We start from the raw sequence: 20,110 nt of genomic DNA, 5'->3' as shown, positions 1-20,110 counted from the left end.
AAAATGTGTGTTTTGTTAAATACAGGCACTGCAGATCTTCATAAAATGTATCCGACACCACCATCATTGGAACAACATATAATGGGATTTTCCCCAATGAATATGAATAATAAAGAATATGGTAGTATGGATACAGCACCTGGAGGAACTGTTCTAGAAGGAAATAGTTCTAGTATAGGAGCACAGTTCAAAATTGAGGTTGACGAAGGATTCTGTAGCCCAAAACCTTCTGAAATTAAAGTAAGTATTTTCTCTAGAAAAATAATTTATTTATATATTTCATATCAAATTAGTTTGTAGCTGTATTCAAAACTCATTTCATACTGATGTTTGCAACAACGTGGATAGGCCTTGAGGGTGTGATGCTAAGTGGAAGCCAGGTGGAAAAGGACAACCACATGATTTCTACGGAGGGGAACATAAAGCAGAAGAAAGGAACTAACAGAACAGCCTCAGACACAGCAGTGGTGATTGCCAGAGCAGAAGGGGGGCGGGGGCGAGCTGGGTAAAGAAAGTCAGATACATGGTAAAGGAAGAAAACTAGACCCTGGGTGGTGAACACACAGTAGAATATACAGATAACTGAATTATAATGTTCACATGAAGTGGATGTAATGTTATTAGCCATTGTTACTTCACTAAATTTAAGAAATTATTTGATTCTAGTTTTGTAGCTAACAAATTTGAAGACTGAATTGTGACACACTATTAAGGATGTATTTAAGAAAAGAATAGAATTTCCCTGGCTGGGTAGCTCAGTTGGTTAGAAAGTCATCCCAATATGCCAGTGTTGCGGGTTTGATCCCTGGTCAGGACACATACAAGAATCAACCATTGTATGCATAAATAAGTGGAACAGCAGATCTTTGTCTCTCCCTCTCCCCTACCAAGTAAAAAAGAAAAGAATAGAATTATATTTACATTTTACTATTTTGTTTCAAGAAAGGGAAAAAATGGCTAGAATTGGTTTGCTTTTCCCCCCGGAAGATAAGGTTCTCAGTGTTATGGTCTTTGTATTGTAGGATTTTTCTTATGTCTACAAGCCTGAAAATTGTCAAGTTCTAGTGGGATGTTCCATGTTTGCACCTCTAAAAACTCTACCAAGCCAATGTCTGCCTCCTATCAAATTACCAGAAGAGTGTATTTACCGTCAGAGTTGGACTGTTGGAAAATTGGAATTGCTTCCTTCAGGGCCTGCAATGCCATTCATCAAAGATGGGTAGGATTTAGATTTATGTTTTTGGTATAGTATATACGTACTTATATAGCTTTAATTTTTCTTTCAGAGAAGTACCTGGTATGCTTGTTTCCAGAAAAAATACACAGTTTTTTAAAATTTTGAAAATTATTTTCTGATTAATAAGTTATAGTATTTGCTGGGTGTGGATAAACTATTAGAAAACTTAAAACTGTTATGCTTTGATTCTTTGTCTTCAAAGCCTTTTTTTTATTTTGGTCAAAAATTTTAAGTCACTCCCATTTGTTCATTTGCCATATTTCACACACTTTTCTCACTTAAAATCTGTGAAATTGAGGTATCATAACTGGTAGCATCTTAAAATTGCCATCATCCCTTTTTACACAGACATCTCTAAAATCAGGATTTTATTTTATTTTTTTACGGTCATGGCATCTTAGAATCCATGAAATATGGGTATTTGTAATATGAGAAATATATAGGTAATAAATGTGGATGTCTAGGTGTCGATAAGAGTACACAGATTTTATTTATAATTTTGGAATTAGTTGGTTGGACCTCAGCTCACAGTAATCTTTTAGAGTGAATGTATTAACCAGAAATACATTTTAATTATACTTGGAATTTTTGCACTAATTGTGCTTTCATAATTTTCACTGTTTCTGAAAACCATTTGGGATATTTTAGTTGTATTTCACATTGCTAAAATGTTTCTTTATGTATATGTTTGATTTCCCTTCACCCTGGTGGTATTAGTGACGGAAGTACGATGGATCAGGAATATGGCCCCGCATATACGCCGCAGACTCATGCTTCTTTCGGGATGCCTCCTAGCAGCGCACCTCCCAGTAACGGCGGAGCAGGAATTCTTCCTTCTCCATCTACCCCTAGATTTCCAACTCCAAGGACTCCAAGGACTCCCAGGACCCCTCGTGGAGCTGGTGGGCCTGCTAGCGCCCAAGGTTCAGTCAAATATGAAAATTCAGACTTGTATTCACCAGCTTCCACCCCGTCAACATGCAGACCCCTTAATTCTGTTGAACCTGCAACTGTTCCTTCCATCCCTGAAGCACACAGTCTTTATGTAAACCTCATTCTTTCTGAGTCAGTTATGAATTTGTTTAAAGACTGTAACTTTGATAGTTGCTGTATCTGTGTCTGCAACATGAATATCAAGGGTGCCGATGTTGGAGTTTACATTCCAGATCCAACGCAAGAAGCACAGTATAGGTGTACCTGTGGCTTCAGTGCTGTTATGAACAGAAAATTTGGAAACAATTCAGGATTATTTCTTGAAGATGAACTAGATATCATAGGACGCAACACAGAATGTGGCAAAGAAGCCGAAAAACGTTTTGAAGCTCTCAGGGCTACTTCTGAACATGTTAGTGGAGGACTAAAGGAATCTGAGAAATTACCTGATGAGTTGATATTATTGCTACAAGATCAGTGCACTAATTTATTTTCACCCTTTGGAGCATCAGACCAAGATTCTTTTCCCAAAATTGGTGTAATTAGCAATTGGGTACGTGTTGAAGAGCGGGATTGTTGCAATGACTGCTACCTTGCATTAGAACATGGGCGTCAGTTCATGGATAACATGTCAGGAGGAAAAGTTGATGAAGTGCTTGTGAAAAGTTCATGCTTACACCCCTGGTCCAAAAGAAATGGTAAGTATACTAATGGAATAATTTTTGTTTGTTTTCCTTTAAATGTATGATTTTGCTTTTCTTTCTTAGGATACAATATTAAAGGCATTTCCCATGTAGCTAAAAGAGACACTTAAATTTGGGCTTAAAGCTCCTTTAAGAATGACATTTTTAAAGGGAGAATTTCCTAGCAGTTTAATTTCACCAATAAAAGTATGGTTATTGTAAATCTGTAATTATGTACTTAGGTAAAATTATAAAAAGTATTTTGCACATCTTAATTAGCAGAAAGTTGCTAGATGTCTGCATTATTCAACATTTTTTTACTCAAATATTTATTGAGCATCTAGTATGGGCTAGGCACTGTTCTTTTATAAAGTAGTGTTGAACAAAGCAAACAGATTTCCTGCCCTTTTTGAGCCTATAATTTAGTGGAGAAGACAAAATAAAAATAAGTAATTATATACTATCAGATAATGACAGGTACTTTGAAGAAAAAGCAGGTAAAGGAGTGGAAAAAGACAAGAGTGTGACATTTTATTGTATTTTTTAATTAATTTTTTGAAAAACATATCTTAATTGATTTCAGAGAGAGGAAGGGAGAAGGAGAGAGAGAGAAACATCAGTGATGAGAGAGTCATTGACCGGCTTCCTCCTGCACACCCCCAACTGGGGATGGAGCCCGCAACCTGGGCATGTGCCTTGACTGGGAATCAACTGCGATCTCCTGGATCCTAGGTTGATGCTCAACCACTGAGCCACGCCTGGCTGGGCTACTTCTTAAATTTTTTTTAAAAAAACACCCGAGGATATTTTTTCCATTGCTTTTCAGAGAGAGTGGAAGGGAGAGAGAGAGAAACATTGATGTGAGAGAGACACATCCATTGGTTGCTTTCTGCACCCACCAGGACTGGGGCTGGGGATCAAGCCTGCAACTGAGGTAGGTTCCCTTGGCCTTAATCGAACCCAGGATCCTTCATTCTGGGGCCGATGCTCTTAACCACTGATCCAGACCGGCTAGGGCTTATGTTTTTTTATCCTCACCCGAGGATTTGGATTTTTTATTGATTTTTAGTGAGAGAGAAAGGGGGAGAGAGCAAGAGAGAAACATCAGTCGGTTGACTCCCGTATGTGCCCTGATTGGGCATGGAACCCCACAACCTAGGTATGTGCCCTGACTGGGAATCAAACCCATAACCTCTTGGTATATGGGACAGCGTTTCAACCAGTTGAGCCACCTATCCAGGGCAAGAGTATGACATTTTAGATGGGCGGATTGAGAAGATACTACTGAGGTACAAAGACCTACAGAAAGGGGTGGGGATGTGGAGCTGGGTGACTAATCAAGGAAGAGTGAGGCAGTGAAAAGACCCTGAGGGCATAGCATGCTTAGTGTGTGTGAGGAGCAGTAAGGAGGCAGTGTTGCTGGAATGAATTAGATGATGGGGAGATTGGTAGAAGATGAAGTTTAAGAGTTGGCCAAGTGCCAAAGTCATGTAGGGCCTTCATAGTTTATTCTAAGAGTGATGGGAAGCTATAGGACAATTTTGAGCAGAGAAGTAACGTGATCCTTTTTCTGTTGGCTGTTGTGTTGTGGATGGTAAAGGTGAGAGTTGTTAGAGTATAGAAACGCAAGTTTTTTTCTTTATTGATTTTGTACCTTGCAACTTTATTTTAATTTCTAATCGTTTTTTGGTGGAGTCTAGGGTTTTCTATATATAAAATTATGTCAAGCAGATGCTTAATCTTCTCTATCTGTATTTCTTGTTATCTTAAAATTTTATTTCTTTGTGTTGGCAATAGCAGTTCTTATTTACTTTTTTTTAATGGTTGTAGATGTGAGTATGCAGTGCTCACAGGATATACTTCGAATGCTCCTCTCTCTTCAGCCAGTTCTTCAGGATGCTATTCAGAAAAAAAGAACAGTAAGGCCTTGGGGGGTTCAAGGTCCTCTCACTTGGCAGCAATTTCATAAAATGGCAGGCCGAGGCTCTTATGGTAAGTAATTTAAAGTATGTGTATTGACTAATTTTATATCAACCTTCAGTTTCTATACTCAACTTGAATAAGCACAGTTTTCCTTAAGTATATTTGTGGCATATGCTTGACTTAAGGCAGTGTGGTCAGTCCTAGCCTATTTTACTTTCGACATTTACAGCAGCATTCAGTTTACTGGGTGCTCTACTCCACTTCAGAAAGAACTGCTTCACTTAGATCTGTTTTTACATATTTGACTGAACAGTAAGATTTTATGTGTAGAAAGAATCATAACTGCGAAATTTATTAAAAAGACTGAGCACCACTTTTGTGTAAATCATCATTTTACAAAATTGAATGAAAAATGGGGTAAAAAGTGGGTAATACTAGTGATAAAAGTTCTCAAGGTCTCATTAAAGAAAAAAAAAAAGACAGATTTGATGGTTATGAGTAGTGGCAAATGAGTACTCCCAGCATGGTATGTGCACAGTAATATATGGTCAACTGTAATAGAAAAGAACATTAAACAATGTTTGAATTATCGGTTGAAGATTGGCTCTGAAAGGTGGGATGTCATTGGAGCTTTTAAAATATATCTGGATTAATAGTTCTTAACATTGAAATCTCAGACTTTTGTGGATGGTTTTAGAATACATTATATATATACAGAAGTAGTAGATTTGCTCATATTTTCCTTTTCCTCCTTTTATTAATGGCTAAATAATTTTAATCTCAAAAAACTTGACACTCAGTGAAAAGTGTAGATTAATTATAATATTTTTTACATTCTTTTTAAGACCAAAACAGGTACACACATTACACATATACACACAGAATTATTTTTCTATAATTTAAACATCCTTGGTTTAAAGCATATGTGTATTTTTTGAAAATATTGCCAAATAACTTCAATTTAAACTCCCACTAGTAAAATGCCTGTTTCTCCAAATCCGTACCAGTAGAGTGCTGACTAATAGATGGGTGAAAATGGTTGTTTCATTATAGTTTGAGAGGTAGAACAGTATAGACTGTAAGGGAAGATTTCCTGGTTTCTAATCACACTTCTGCCATTCTTTGTATGATACTGGACAAGTTGCTTAACTTTTCCATTCCTGCTTTTTCATCTCTAAGATGAGATTAATGTTAGTATCTACCTTATATGGTTTTTATGAGGATTAAATGAGTTAATAAAAATAAAGATCTTTGAACAGTACATAGCACATACTAAATGTTATAATTGTTTGTTCTTAATTATTTTTAATTGCTTTGTCATGAGATTGAGCATCTTTTTATGTGTAAGAGGTATTTCTATTTCTGTGAACTTTGTTCATATCCTTTACCCATTTTTCTATTAGGTTTTTGGTCATTTTCTTATGGATTTATAGGTCCCTTTTATATGGTAAGGATATTAACCTTTTTTTCCCCATATACATTGCAAATCATTCTTCCAATTTGTTGTTAATCATTTGCCTAATTGTTTTTTTAATACCAAAATTAAAATTTTATATAGTCAGATTAATCAATTTTTAAATGGATAGGTTTTATGTTATGCTTAGAAAGGCTTTCCCCTGTCCAAATTTATTAAAAATAAAACTTGCCTCCCATGTTTTCTTTTATACCTCTAAGTTTTTTCATTCAGATTAATTTTTTTTGCATTTAAATGAAGGTATAAGTCCTATGTTTTTTAAAGACCATTTAGCAAATTCCTAACTGGAAAAGTCTCAGTCACTGGCTTTAAGTATTTTTGTCTTTAATAAAATATTTTTACACTAATAATGATGAGTAACTTTTGACATTTAAATAAAAAGACATGTACTACTATTAAATGTTTTCTTAAAATACATCTTTTTTATTTAGGAACTGATGAATCTCCAGAACCACTGCCAATCCCTACGTTTTTATTGAGTTACGATTATGATTTTCTGGTGCTTTCTCCATTTGCTCTCCCTTACTGGGAGAGACTTATGCTGGAACCCTATGGATCTCAAAGAGATATAGCGTATGTTGTACTATGTCCAGAAAATGAAGCCCTGTTAAATGGAGCCAAAAGCTTTTTTAGAGATCTTACTGCAATATATGAGGTAGGCTTTTACAAAAAGATGGCATTTTAAAACTACCTTATTTGTATGTTTAAATATAAGTTATACTGGGTAGTTCAGTTGATTGGGACAGAATAGTAAGGATATCAAGTTCTTTGATGTCAGAGGTTTACTTTTCATACTAGCCAGTTACATTCTTACAGACCCTTTATTAGATATGTGTGCCATTGTTCATGGTGGAAATTGCCATATTGAGGGGAGGGGTAATTGAGAGCATATATGTCCCACTTAAGAGACTGTTTTTCTAAAATAAAGGGTAGCATTGTTAGATAGCCAAGGAAAATTACATTTATAAAAATTCTAGTCCTGATTCTCTAGGACCCCAGGTACTAACATTAGGCCTCACTTGACTCATTCATAAAATAAAGCTATGCTAGATCTCTGTAAGATCTGTTTCATTTCTGACATTCATGACTAATCTTCTGAGTTATAATTCTCATGTTATATCGAACAGTAAGTTCAACGATTTCAAATTTAAATGCTGTGGGACATAAAACCTTCTTTTTCCCACAAATGCTTAGAACCCCAGTATTTAAAATTTAATTTCTTTTATAATCTGAATTGTTTGTTTGTGCTGGTTTAGCTCCTTATAAATGTTCCGCTTAATTACAAGGCATCTATAGTGTGTTTTGTAGAAATAAGTATTTCCCAAAGAGTGTTGTTTGGAATACTTGTCCTGCAAAATCTTCCCAGGAAAAAGTTCCATAGTTAAATAAGTTTGAGGAAACATTGTGTATTGTATTACCTAATAGAGATTCACTATTCATGTTAGGTTTCTAGAGCCTTTGAAAGTCTTACAGTAAAGAAATCCTGTCTAAATTTTCTTAAGTATGGCAAATTTATTTGATAGTAGGCTTCTTACAACAAACATCAGTAGCCCACGGAATTGGAGGGAGAGGTGGCAAGTACATAGTGTATTTATATACCAATTTTCATTTTGCTTTTGCTTAAGGATATATGTATTTATGCAGACTAATTGGGATAGATGTACAACTTAAAATGACTGCATTTTTATGCTCACTTATTTCTATATTCAAGTTTTCATTCTTCAGGTCACGTAGTTCTCGTGCCATTATTATTATCTGGGTGTTTTATTTCATTAGAGATATTTTAATTTTAAAAGAAGTTTAATGAATTTCTAATGTAAAAAGGAAAAAGACCTATAGAACCATTTTACCCTTGGTATTTTTATCCCAAGTGTTAATTATAAATGATAGTTTATTTTAAATATCTTAAGTGCTTTATTTTACAGTATGTACTTAAATACTATGATAATTTCACTAATTCTGCTTTCTGTATGTATATTTGTAGTCCTGTCGATTAGGTCAACATAGGCCTATTTCTCGACTGTTGACAGATGGGATCATGAGAGTTGGATCTGCTGCGTCAAAGAAACTATCAGAAAAGTTGGTAGCAGAATGGTTTTCTCAGGCAGCTGATGGTAACAACGAAGCATTTTCTAAACTCAAGCTTTATGCACAAGTCTGCAGATATGACCTAGGTATTGAATTTGTATTTATTATATAAGGCCAAGTGTTAGCAAAGTATGGCCCACCAGCTGTTTTTGTAAATAAAATTTTATTGGAACACAGCCATGCTCATTTATTCACATATTGTCTATGCCTGCTTTTGTGCTACAAGATCAGACCTGAGTAATTATGACAGAGACTGTGACCCGTAAAGACTAAAATATTACCATCTGACCCTTTATAGAAAAAAATTTGCTGATCCCTGTAATGGGGATTCCATCAGGTAGGAGGAAATTGTGGGTTATAGACAATTTTTGTTGCTTCTGTAGGATCTGATGAATTTGTTTTTACTTAAGTTTATTAACATTAAGATTCTCGACTTGTTAATGGTTTAAAGATAAAATAATTTGTAATTACCTTTACAACACAAAGTTGGAAGTAAGAAAATGGCAGCTGTTTAAGACTTGATTTTAACACTCTTGAATTAAATATCAATGGACTTACTTTAGACTTAATCCAAAGAGGCATAGAACCAAAATATTGAGTATTAGATGTTCCTACAATTTGAACCTCATGAAAACATTTCTCCTTTTTATATTTAATTAGCTCCCAGTGTAGTCAATATTTATTTAACTTGTGATTTAGGAACCCTTTGAATGGTTTGAAAAGTTTGTTAGATACTGTTATTTACATTTAGTTAATTATGCCTAGGAAATGGAATTTTATTATACTTTTCATGGAAACCAAAATATTGTACGAAAATGCTGGTTTACCTTTTCAATTCCATTTAAAATTTGTTTCTTCAGTTTCTAGGAAAACAGAAAAGCTAGTATGTGCTACACTCATAGCAAGCAACTTAGGGAGGGTAATTACCAAAATAGCATCAATTAGATATTATTATTCACATATTTAAATAAATAAAAAACCAATCAGTGAAATAAAGAATTAAATGCCCTGCCTGTTTTTATTATCTTTAGGTCCTTATCTTGCTTCCCAGCCATTGGACAGCTCTCTACTTTCCCAGCCAAATTTAGTTACCCCTACAAGTCAATCTTTGATTACTCCACCTCAGATGACAAATACTGGAAATGCTAATACTCCATCTGCCACCCTAGCATCTGCAGCGAGCAGCACTATGACAGTGACTTCAGGTGTTACCATGTCTTCTTCAGTTGCCACAGCTAATTCAACTTTGACCACAACTTCAACTTCATCTTCATCATCCTCCAACTTGAGTAGTGGAGTATCATCAAATAAACTACCTTCATTTCCACCCTTTGGCAGTATGAACAGTAGTGGTGCAGGATCCATGTCTACACAAGCAAGTGCAGTTCAGAATGGCCAGCTAGGAGGGCAACAGTCATCAGCTCTACAAACAGCTGGGATTTCTGGAGAGTCATCTTCTCTTCCCACTCAGCCACATCCCGATGTATCTGAAAGGTACTTTTAAATATACTAATTTTGCAGAAATATAAATATGTGATGCTTCGTTTTGTCTGAATAAAACAGCCTTTGTGAATGACCATAAAGAGCTTTTTGGTCTTATCCTTGAAGTTTTAGTTTTGATAATGTTCAATATTTTACTTATAATTTATAATGAACACTCTTCATAAAGTCTTTTATCTCACAGACTGTTAGAATCTCATGCTGGGAATTAAGACCTTGAAAGCCATTTAGTCCAGCTATCCTGTGATGTTTGAATCTGTTCTGTGAGATAACTCAAGTAGATTTGCCTTTGTGAGTCACTCCAGTGATTTAGAAAGTCACTATTGAACTAGCCCCTTCAGAGGCTTAAGGGTCATACCAAGATTTAAATCGCAGCTCTGCATTTACTGGCTATGTGACTTTGGAAAAGTTATCTAACCTTTCTGAGCCTGTTTACTTATCTGTAAAATGGGAGCAATAGGATATAATACACATTAAATGCTTTCCACAATGCTTCCAAACGCTTGAATTATCTTTTACGACGATGATAATGACAGCTCTCTTCATTCCTTTTATGAAGAAGGTATTGAGTGAGCTTCCCTTTTGATTTATAGGTGAGATTAGCCTGAGTTTGGTTATATTTTTCAGCTACACAGAGGCAGTTTTGCCCAAAGCTACACTCATGTATGTGAGTAGAAACAAACTATTAATTACCCAGATTGATCTCTTCATCTTGAACATCTCCGTATATTTGGAGTTTAAAAAAAAATCATATCACCATAAAGAATAAACCTTACTTTTGAAGTTATGAAGTATGAAATAACTATGTATAGCTAAAAATGTAGAAGATTGCCTGAGTTTGGAAAACTGATCTAGCTCTGCTTCTAGCCAGCTTTATGATCTTGGGTAGCTCATTTAACTTATCTTTATCTTAGTTTTATCACCTAAGCACTAAGCTCTCTAGTGTTTCTGATAGTCTATGGATTTATTTATTTATTTATTTATTTATTTATTTATTTATTATTGGTTTCAGAGAGAGGAAGGGAGAGGGAGAGAGAGAGAGAGAAACCTCAATAATGAGAGTCATTGATCAGCTGCCTCCTGCACGCCCCCGCTGAGGATCAAGCCCTTAACCCAGGCATGTGCCCTGACTAGGAATCGAACCTTGATCTCCTAGATCATAGGTCGATGCTCAACCATTGAGCCACACCAGCTGGGCTAGTCTGTGGATTTAAAGAATTCTTTTTTTAATGCAAGATCTCAACACAAGGATCTTTGTACACCATGAAATTGTTTATACGGTGTTTATAATTTTCTTTGAAGATAAAAATGTCCTTCATTTTTAGAGAGGTTCTCTGAAAAGGGGGCACAGTATTAAGAACCTGCTTTTAATGCTACCCCAGGAAAGGTATAGTACAACTTTTTCCTGTCATGTTTCTACCTTGACTTTCAGCACGATGGATCGGGATAAAGTGGGTATCCCCACAGATGGTGACTCACATGCCATCACTTATCCACCTGCGATTGTCGTTTATATAATTGATCCTTTTACATACGAAAATAAAGATGAGAGCACTAATTCTTCTAATGTATGGACTTTGGGACTACTTCGATGCTTCCTAGAAATGGTCCAGACTCTTCCTCCTCATATTAAGAGTACTGTTTCTGTACAGGTAAGAATGATAAATGTTGCAGATGAAATTTATATAAAACAGTTGGATGTTGATAGAAGTTTCAAAAATACTAGTCTGTGTCTAAATTGATTTTCTGAAAGCCAGGTTTTATTATATTGATTTTATTTTAAGTGGTATTATACTAGAAATCTTAGAGAGTTTATAAAAGAGACTTTCCAGTTATACCACAATAATAATAGAAAATAAAAGGAACCACAGTAATAATGGAAAATAAAGATTTCATGAAGTACATTAAGTGTTTCTCCTCTGTTACTTTCATAAACCAGTTTTTACATTCATAAACTTAAATAAGGGCCTATATAAGCTAGAGTTCTAAATAAGACAGGTTGCAAGTAAAAGTAGAAAGAATTTAACCATATTATTTGAATCGATTTTGAATTATTTCTTCATAGACTACAACAGGACTAGTCAATGGCAATTATCAATATAACTGCTATGTAGAAATTTTTAAAGGTGTTTACATATCCTGTTGGTAAAAGTGAGTATTAAAATTCTTTAGAATTCTTTAGCTTATCATTTTAATTTGGTTTTGTTTAAATTTTCTAGTAAAAGTTTTTAGAGTTTTAAACCCACAGTCCTTTTTAGTCTCATTAGAAGTTTAACATTTGTAATGTTTGCCTATAATTCTTAGATTGTTCCTTGTCAGTACCTGTTGCAACCTGTGAAGCATGAAGATAGGCAAATCTATACCCAGCATTTAAAATCCCTGGCTTTTTCGGCCTTTACTCAGTGTCGGAGACCCCTTCCAACATCAACCAATGTGAAAACATTGACTGGATTTGGTCCAGGTTTAGCCATGGAAACTGCTCTTAAAAGTCCTGATGTAAGTATGTTTTCCATACCAGAGTTATTGAAAAACTGTACATTTTATGATTTTACATAAAACTAAGTGCAGTTCTCTGTTTAGCTCTCATTTTCCAATAATATATCACATTTTCAATAAAAAATCTTTTCAATAAAAGTTTTTTTTTGTGATTGTATAGTACCATAGTGCCTTAATTTTTTATTTTACAGAGACCAGAGTGTATTCGACTTTATACACCTCCTTTTATTCTGGCTCCAGTGAAGGATAAACAGACAGAGCTAGGAGAAACATTTGGAGAAGCTGGACAGAAATACAATGTTCTTTTCGTGGGGTACTGTTTGTCACATGATCAAAGATGGATTCTTGCTTCTTGCACAGATCTATATGGAGAACTTTTAGAAACTTGTATCATTAACATCGATGTTCCAAATAGGTACTTATATTTCTTTAAATGTATCATTATGTCATCCCATTTTAAAAAATTCATACACATATTATTGTTTTATTTTTAATGAATAGAAAACTTTTGAAGGTCATGTACATTAAAATATTAAGTCTTGGCCTGGCTGGGTAACTCAGTTGGTTAGAGCATCATCCTGATATGCCAAGGTTGCAGGTTTGATCCCTGGTTGGGATTGAACCAATGATGCATAAATAAGTGGAACAACAAATAGATATTTTTCTCTCTAAAAAAAAAAAATCAGTAAAATATTAAGTCTTGAGATTGTGGGTGTTCTTACTTTTGTGTAGTGAATATTTATATTGTATAGTTAAGAGAATTAAAAATAATTTTGATCAATCTGTTGCACGGGCAAAAGAGGTTAAAGTCCCTAAATTCTTTGTAATTAATCTTGAAGCAGTGATTTTAGCTTGAAAATTTTTTGAAACATTGAACAAGAAAGCTCTCTGCAATTAAATCTAATAAAGCACCCTAGAATATTTACTTTTTTTCATGTACTAAGATACAGTCCCTAGGTTAACTGAGTTAACTTCATGTACTAAAATTGTGGACTGAAAATTTTACCATTTAAATGTTAGAGCGTTTCTGAAAATGGTGGCTTTCTTTTTAGAATTCTTTTCAGTAGTAACTAGACATCATGGCCATTTATTTATTAAAGCTGTAACTAATAGGTCACAACAGGTGAGTCTCACTTAATAGACATTTCTAGTAACATGTCTCAAAGCTAGTGAACACTGCCTAGGAGATCTTGAAAAGCAAGTCATTCAGTAATTTTTAAGATTTGGTTCTATCCTTTATTTTCTGTATTATATAAAGGTTCTGTTCCTTTAAGTTCAGAAATTGGTTATGTGCAGAAATATTTAATGATTAGGTTATAGTAATGCTGAAAAAGCAGAATATAGAAACACTCACTTTATATTATTGGTTATAAAGATTTATTATTTTATAAACCTTAAAGCAGTACTTTATACATTTCCTTGACACAATTTTGAATTTTTTAAATGGGATAGTTGTACTAATTAAATGAGCTTTGGAACGAGTAATGCTGATCTGTGAAGGATGAGGAGACTAGAAAAAAACCAGCCCCACCTTTCCCGCACAAAGGCGGCGTTGCCCTGTTCCTGCGGTGGAAGTGAAGGGGGGGGGGTACAGCTCTGGAGTCATAGACGCCCGGGCTCACGTCCCAGCCCCCAGCCCCGCCGCTTACTGTGTGATCTCCAGCCGGCTGAGCTACAGCGAGCTTCTCTGGGAGGATGAGTGCGTGTGTCATAGGGTTATTAGGATAAAGTGAGGGTATTATATGTAAATTGGGCGTAATTTTTGGTACATGGTAAGTACTCAATAAATGGTAGCTACTGTTGCTTATTTTACATACTTGCCTAATAAAGGGCATTCATGCAGAAAACAACAATGTTGTTTGGTCTGAGAATTGTTTTTGTTTTTTTTTTATATTCTTCAAGTTTAAAGTGTAGAGCAAGGGTTCGCAAACTGTATAACTTGTGGGCCAAATCTGGCCACGCTCATTGGCTTCTTTCATGCTGCAGCAGCAGTTGAATTGTTATTAAACAATCTTGATGGCTTCCAAAACTTAAAATACTGGCCCTTTAAAGAAAAATGTTGCTAATCTCTGGTGTAGAGCAGTGTTTCTGATAAATTTTGGTGGTTCATGGACAATTGTTCATTCAGAGTTAAGTGTATATTTTAATGTATGTTAAAAAACAAACAAACTAGTATGCCACCTATGATTTTACATAGATTCTTGCTTAGGACTTGCATAAAAAGTTTCAAGCAAATTTGAGCTCTTTTGAAATACATGAATTTTAGAAATATTTATGACTTTATTTTACACAATAGGGCTCGTAGGAAAAAAGGATCTGCTAGAAGATTTGGTCTACAGAAACTTTGGGAATGGTGCTTAGGACTTGTGCAAATGAGTTCATTACCGTGGAGAGTTGTAATTGGCCGTCTAGGAAGGATTGGTCATGGAGAATTGAAAGGTAAAATTGTGCTTTTATTATTTAGTACTTAAGTTTCTGTTTTATGTTAATTTATACACTGTGTAGACCACATCTAGATATATGTACTGGATAAAATGCATAGGTTATAAAAACTTTTTGATGTTGACTTCTGTGATTCCTCTTTAAAAACAAATGTCTAGGCCACAAATGGCTCAATTCAGTGTTATTACTAGTATTTTTATTTCTCATTTTTCATTTTTTCCCCCTTTCTATTCAACTTATCCTCTGTTCAGTAGATACTAATTGATATTGATGTACATTAAAGCTAGGGCAATAAAGAATGTTGAATTATATCACAAATAACAAAATTGGTTTGATGATGACACTAATTTTAAAGCATTATGTTTTAACTTTGGTTCTATAGGGTGGTAATGATACTTTAGATCATAATTTTTTTTTACTGTTGATACAGATTGGAGCTGTTTGCTAAGTCGTCGAAACTTGCAGTCTCAAAGTAAAAAGCTCAAAGACATGTGTAGAATGTGTGGTATATCTGCTGCAGACTCTCCCAGCATTCTCAGTGCTTGCTTGGTAGCAATGGAACCCCAAGGCTCTTTTGTTATTATGCCAGGTTAGCTATTTTAGTTTATATCAGAATTAATTCTTCATGCACTTAAGCTCCTAAATATTATGTGAAATTGATTCTGCATTAAAAGAAAAAATACCTTTCATTTTCTTTTCAGATTCTGTGTCAACTGGTTCTGTATTTGGAAGAAGCACTACTCTAAACATGCAGACATCTCAGCTAAACACCCCACAGGATACATCATGTACTCATATTCTTGTTTTCCCTACTTCTGCTTCTGTGCAAGTAGCTTCAGCTACTTATACCACTGAAAATTTGGATTTAGCTTTCAATCCCAACAATGGTAGGTGAATTATTCTTTAAAGGTTTTGCAAATATAAAATAAGTCTTGATGATTATTGCTGACTGTAGGCTGATTAATGCTTTCAAAACAAATCTTTGTCTTGTGAATGTCTCCTTATATGGCAAAAAAAAAAAAAAAAAAAAAGGGGCTGTAGGTGTGGTTAAATTAAGGATCTTGACATGGAAAGATTATGCTGTGTTATGCAGGTCAGCCCTAAATGCAATCACATGTATCCTTATAAGGGGGAAGTTTGACTATTCACAAAAGAGGTGAGCAAAGTCATAGAAAAACAGTGCACAGTGCTGACTTTGAAGATGGAGGAAGGGCCATGAGCCAAGAAATACAGTTCTAGGTGCTGGAAAAGACAAGGAAACAAATTATCCTCTGTATGTTCTAGAAGGAGCATAGCCCTGCTGGTTCCTTGATTTTGGTCTGATGACCGGCACTTTGATTTCAGCCCAATAAAACTGATTTTGGACTTCTGGACCCTAGAACTACAAGAATAAATATGTGATGTTTTAAGTCAACAAGTTTGTGAATAATTTGTTAAAGCAGCAACAGGAAACTAATATAACCATTCTTGTACCTTATTGATATCAGAACTGGTGCTATGAATTATCTCATAAATATTTACTTACTTTAAAAGACAACATTGGTCGTAAAATGTTTATACAGGTTTTTGCCCGTGCTGTTGAGTTACCTATACATACACTTTGCAGCTTATGTTATATTCTTTTCTATCTTGATTTGGTGAAATAATACAGTAATTTATATAAACTGAGAGTAACTTTCCTCAATGAATTTATAGATTGCATTTTAGAAGAAGAGAAAATAAATGATACTCTATTGTTGCTGAGTTACCCTAGAAAATGGCACATCTCTAAAGTCACAGTATGGATACTAATTATCCTCTGTGTGTTACACAGTAACTTGAATGTTTTGCTTAATAATAAAGAATAAGTATTAATCATGAATAGCATCATTTTAAATACATTTTCTTTTCCAACATACTGTGTTTTCTCTCTAAGTTTCCTATTGCTGCTGTAACAAATTACCACATGCTTAGTGGCTTAAAATAATACACTTATTATCTTATAATTTTGGAAGTCAAGAGTCTTACTGGGCTCAAGTCAGAGAGTCTGCAGGGTTGGTTCTTTCTGGAAGCTCTAAGGGACAGTCTGTTTCCTTGCCTGTGCCAGCTCCAGAGACCACTTGCATCTCTTGCTCATGGTCCTTTCTCCCATCTTCAACGCCAGCAGTGTAGTATCAATGCATCTCCTTCACTGACACGCACCCTACTGCCTCCCTGTAATTAGGGCCCCTGTTGACTACATTGGACCATCTGGATAAGCCAGAATTATCTTCCCCTTTCAAGATCCTTAGCTTGATCATACCTGCAAAAAAATAATAATTTTTTTTTTTTAAATCCTCACCTAAGGATACTTTTTCCATTACTTTACAGAGAAAGTAGAAGGGGGGGGGGAGAGAAACATCAATGTGAGAGAGACTCACTGATTGGTTGCCTCCTGCATGCACCCCAACCCAACCAGGGCCAGGGATCGAGCCTGCAACCAAGGTACATGCCCTTGGCCGGAATCAAACCTGGGACCCTTCAGTCTGCTGGCCGACGCTCTAACCACTGAGCAAAACTGGCTAGGGCATGCAAAATTTTTTATGGTAAACATATTCACAGATTCTTGGGATTAGGCCATGGACATCTTTGCAGGAGAGATTATTCAGACTACTACATGCTTGTTTATGCATAATTATTACTTAAAAAAAATATGTCTATTGATTTCAGAGAGAGGAAGGGAGAGGGGGAGAGAGAGACATCAATGATGAGAGAGTTATTGATTGGCTGCCTCCTGCACGCCCCCTACTGGGGATTGATCCTGCAACCCGGGCATGTGCCCTGACCGGGAATTGAACTGAGATCTCCTGGATCATAGGTCAGTGCTCAGCCATTGAGCCACACCGGCCAGGCTGTATAATTATTTTTTATACATAATTATTTATATGGCTCCCAGCACAGTACTTGGCACATGGTAGGCATTCAGCAGATGTTCATTAAATTTATTTTAACTTTCTTCTATAAATAACCATGAGATGAAAAATGGAGTTTTTAATATATTTTCTCTCTCCTATAGCAGATGGAATGGGTTTCTTTGATTTGTTAGACACAGCAGACGATCTTGACCCTGATATCATTAATATTATTCCTGCATCTCCAACGGGGTCTCCCGTACATTCTCCAGGATCTCATTACCCTCATGGAGGTGATGCTGGCAAGGTAACCTTATTATAAAAGTTGATTTTATCTAAATGTCATTCATTAACTTAGTAATGAATTGACTCATGGAAGAGAGCACCATTTTTTTCCTTGGAAATTAGCATATAGTGAGATTAACAGTACATTCATGCACTTCTGCTCTATAGATGTACTTTGAATTGTACGTTATTAAGGGGGGATTTCTGCTGCTCTGCTATGCCTGACTTCATATTTTTCTAGACTACTTTGCATTAATCCTTTTGTGTTTTCCCTGCCACTTCACCATAGCTTCTACTCAGGTGTAGGACCGGATTATCTGAGAATCGTTATGTTGTTCTAAGAGCTGCTAATCATATCAGGGCTGTTGCAAGCAACATAATAGAAATACTAATTTTTCTCATAAGAACAGAAAAAGCACTGACCACCCTGCCTCCCAACCTGTTTATTTTTAGCAGTTATGGAAGCAGTCTATTTTCTTTCTGTTTGAACTCAAACCTAATTGGGCTTCATTGAATAACATCTTTGAGTGAAATTATATGTAGTGGTTGTTTGACTATTTTAGTTTGTGTATGTTTAGAACCTGCCTTTTTAAAATAGGGATCTTTGTCCAGTCTTCTTACCTTGCATTCTTTCCTTCTTTTTTTTAACTGAAAAGAAATGAGATTATTGAAAAAAAAATATATATGAGGAAAAGCGCCACTAATCTCACCACTTCAGTAAAACCATTTTTACTTTTAGCAAATTACCTTTCAATAAGTATAATCAGCTTTTTAACATTGCCTTGTTGTTTTAGCATAATTTTGTTATATCATTCCCAAAATGTTGGACATTCAAGTTATTTTATTTTTTTCAGTTATAGGAAATGTTGCAATGAACATTTTAATGTGTATCATTTTTCTTTTTATCTATTTCCTTAAAATAAATACCAAGAAATACATTGACTAATCTAAAGGATATGAGCATCACTTAATAGTTATCTCTTCGTGTTGTCATAATGCTTTCCAAAACATTGTTAATTGCATTTTATAGGTAGTGGTAGATGAACAAAGCTAAATTTTAACCCACCTTTTAGATGGAGGTGTGGTGGTCAGAAATTAGTTGAGGGAGTTTTAAAAAATAATGCAGAAATTTCATTGAATATTTTGTATTTTTCATTCAGCTACAAAGATTTACACATACACATTCTGGATACTGTTAAAACTCATTATTTTAATGCTATTACTAATTATGATACTCTTACTAAGTACATAGAAATTTTAAAAAATACCCTTCAGTATTTTTAAAAATTGAAGGGGCTCATTTCCATAAACCATTTTGTATTTATATCTAGTGCTTAGTTATATCAAATGAACTAACACACTTTTAATTTTGTCTTTTTAAGGGTCAGGGTACGGATCGGCTACTTTCAACAGAGTCTCATGACGAAGTAACTAATATTCTTCAGCAACCATTGGCCCTCGGTTACTTTGTATCAACTGCCAAAGCGGGTCCGTTACCTGACTGGTTCTGGTCAGCATGTCCTCAAGCACAATATCAGTGTCCCCTTTTTCTTAAGGTATTGACATTTCTATGCTAGTTCCTAAATAATGCTAATTGATGGCTTACATCCTAACAAATATAGAAGTGACTTTTTGAAACCTTGTAGCTTTTGTCTAAGGTCTTAAATGCATTGCCACTTGAGACTTTTTATACAAGATGACAGAGAATTATCTGATTATGAAACAACTCTAATTTTAAAATTCTTACTAAATTTGTAGTTTTAATCTTAAATGTCTGGGACCCTTGCTCATATTATTTTTAACTGCACATCTGAAGTTTAGAGCTGGGAGAAACCTTATATTACCTTTAACCATTTCATTTTCTAGGAGAGCATATTAAAGTTCAGAAAAATTCACTAGTCCAAAAGTAGACTTAAGACTAAAAACTGGATCTTTTAATAATTGTAAGGTTACTCTTTTAATTACATCATACTACACTCCTATTCTGCATTATTTTGAGGATTAAAGGATTCATAATCTTTGTAAGAATACTTGATATTTAGATCCATTTACTACCTTCTCAAAAAAGCTTTCTAGCTTTGTATAAATTGCTGTGTTAAAACTATTGAGTGGTTTTCAAGTAATGAGATTCTCAGACCCATAGTAACTTATTTTATCAAAACATTTGTTAGCAAGTGAT

The 20,110-nt window shown here is 34.9% G+C and overlaps 1 protein-coding gene across 2 annotated transcripts in view; it reads left to right on the top strand.

Annotated features, from left to right (window-relative positions):
• Window positions 1–20,110, top strand: part of MED13 (mediator complex subunit 13) — a 72,433-nt gene that overhangs the window by 46,922 nt on the left and 5,401 nt on the right. The window contains exons 14-28 of one of the 2 annotated variants that reach the window (XM_087826266.1): window positions 26–240; window positions 1,023–1,219; window positions 1,955–2,868; window positions 4,684–4,845; window positions 6,682–6,905; window positions 8,235–8,424; window positions 9,565–9,832; window positions 11,271–11,490; window positions 12,143–12,334; window positions 12,526–12,749; window positions 14,631–14,773; window positions 15,207–15,365; window positions 15,478–15,663; window positions 17,811–17,953; window positions 19,314–19,487. In XM_087826266.1, coding sequence (XP_087682392.1) covers window positions 26–240; window positions 1,023–1,219; window positions 1,955–2,868; window positions 4,684–4,845; window positions 6,682–6,905; window positions 8,235–8,424; window positions 9,565–9,832; window positions 11,271–11,490; window positions 12,143–12,334; window positions 12,526–12,749; window positions 14,631–14,773; window positions 15,207–15,365; window positions 15,478–15,663; window positions 17,811–17,953; window positions 19,314–19,487 — 3,611 coding nt within the window. Of the gene's footprint in view, window positions 1–25; window positions 241–1,022; window positions 1,220–1,954; window positions 2,869–4,683; window positions 4,846–6,681; window positions 6,906–8,234; window positions 8,425–9,369; window positions 9,833–11,270; window positions 11,491–12,142; window positions 12,335–12,525; window positions 12,750–14,630; window positions 14,774–15,206; window positions 15,366–15,477; window positions 15,664–17,810; window positions 17,954–19,313; window positions 19,488–20,110 lie in introns of both variants that reach the window. The other variant, XM_087826265.1, reaches the window with a different exon arrangement.

The sequence above is a fragment of the Miniopterus natalensis genome, chromosome 17 (assembly GCF_054644295.1).
Source record: "Miniopterus natalensis isolate mMinNat1 chromosome 17, mMinNat1.hap1, whole genome shotgun sequence".
Taxonomy (NCBI): Eukaryota; Metazoa; Chordata; class Mammalia; order Chiroptera; family Miniopteridae; genus Miniopterus; species Miniopterus natalensis.
The sequence above is the reverse complement of the archived record's forward strand: the minus strand, read 5'-3'. Positions and strand labels throughout refer to the sequence as shown.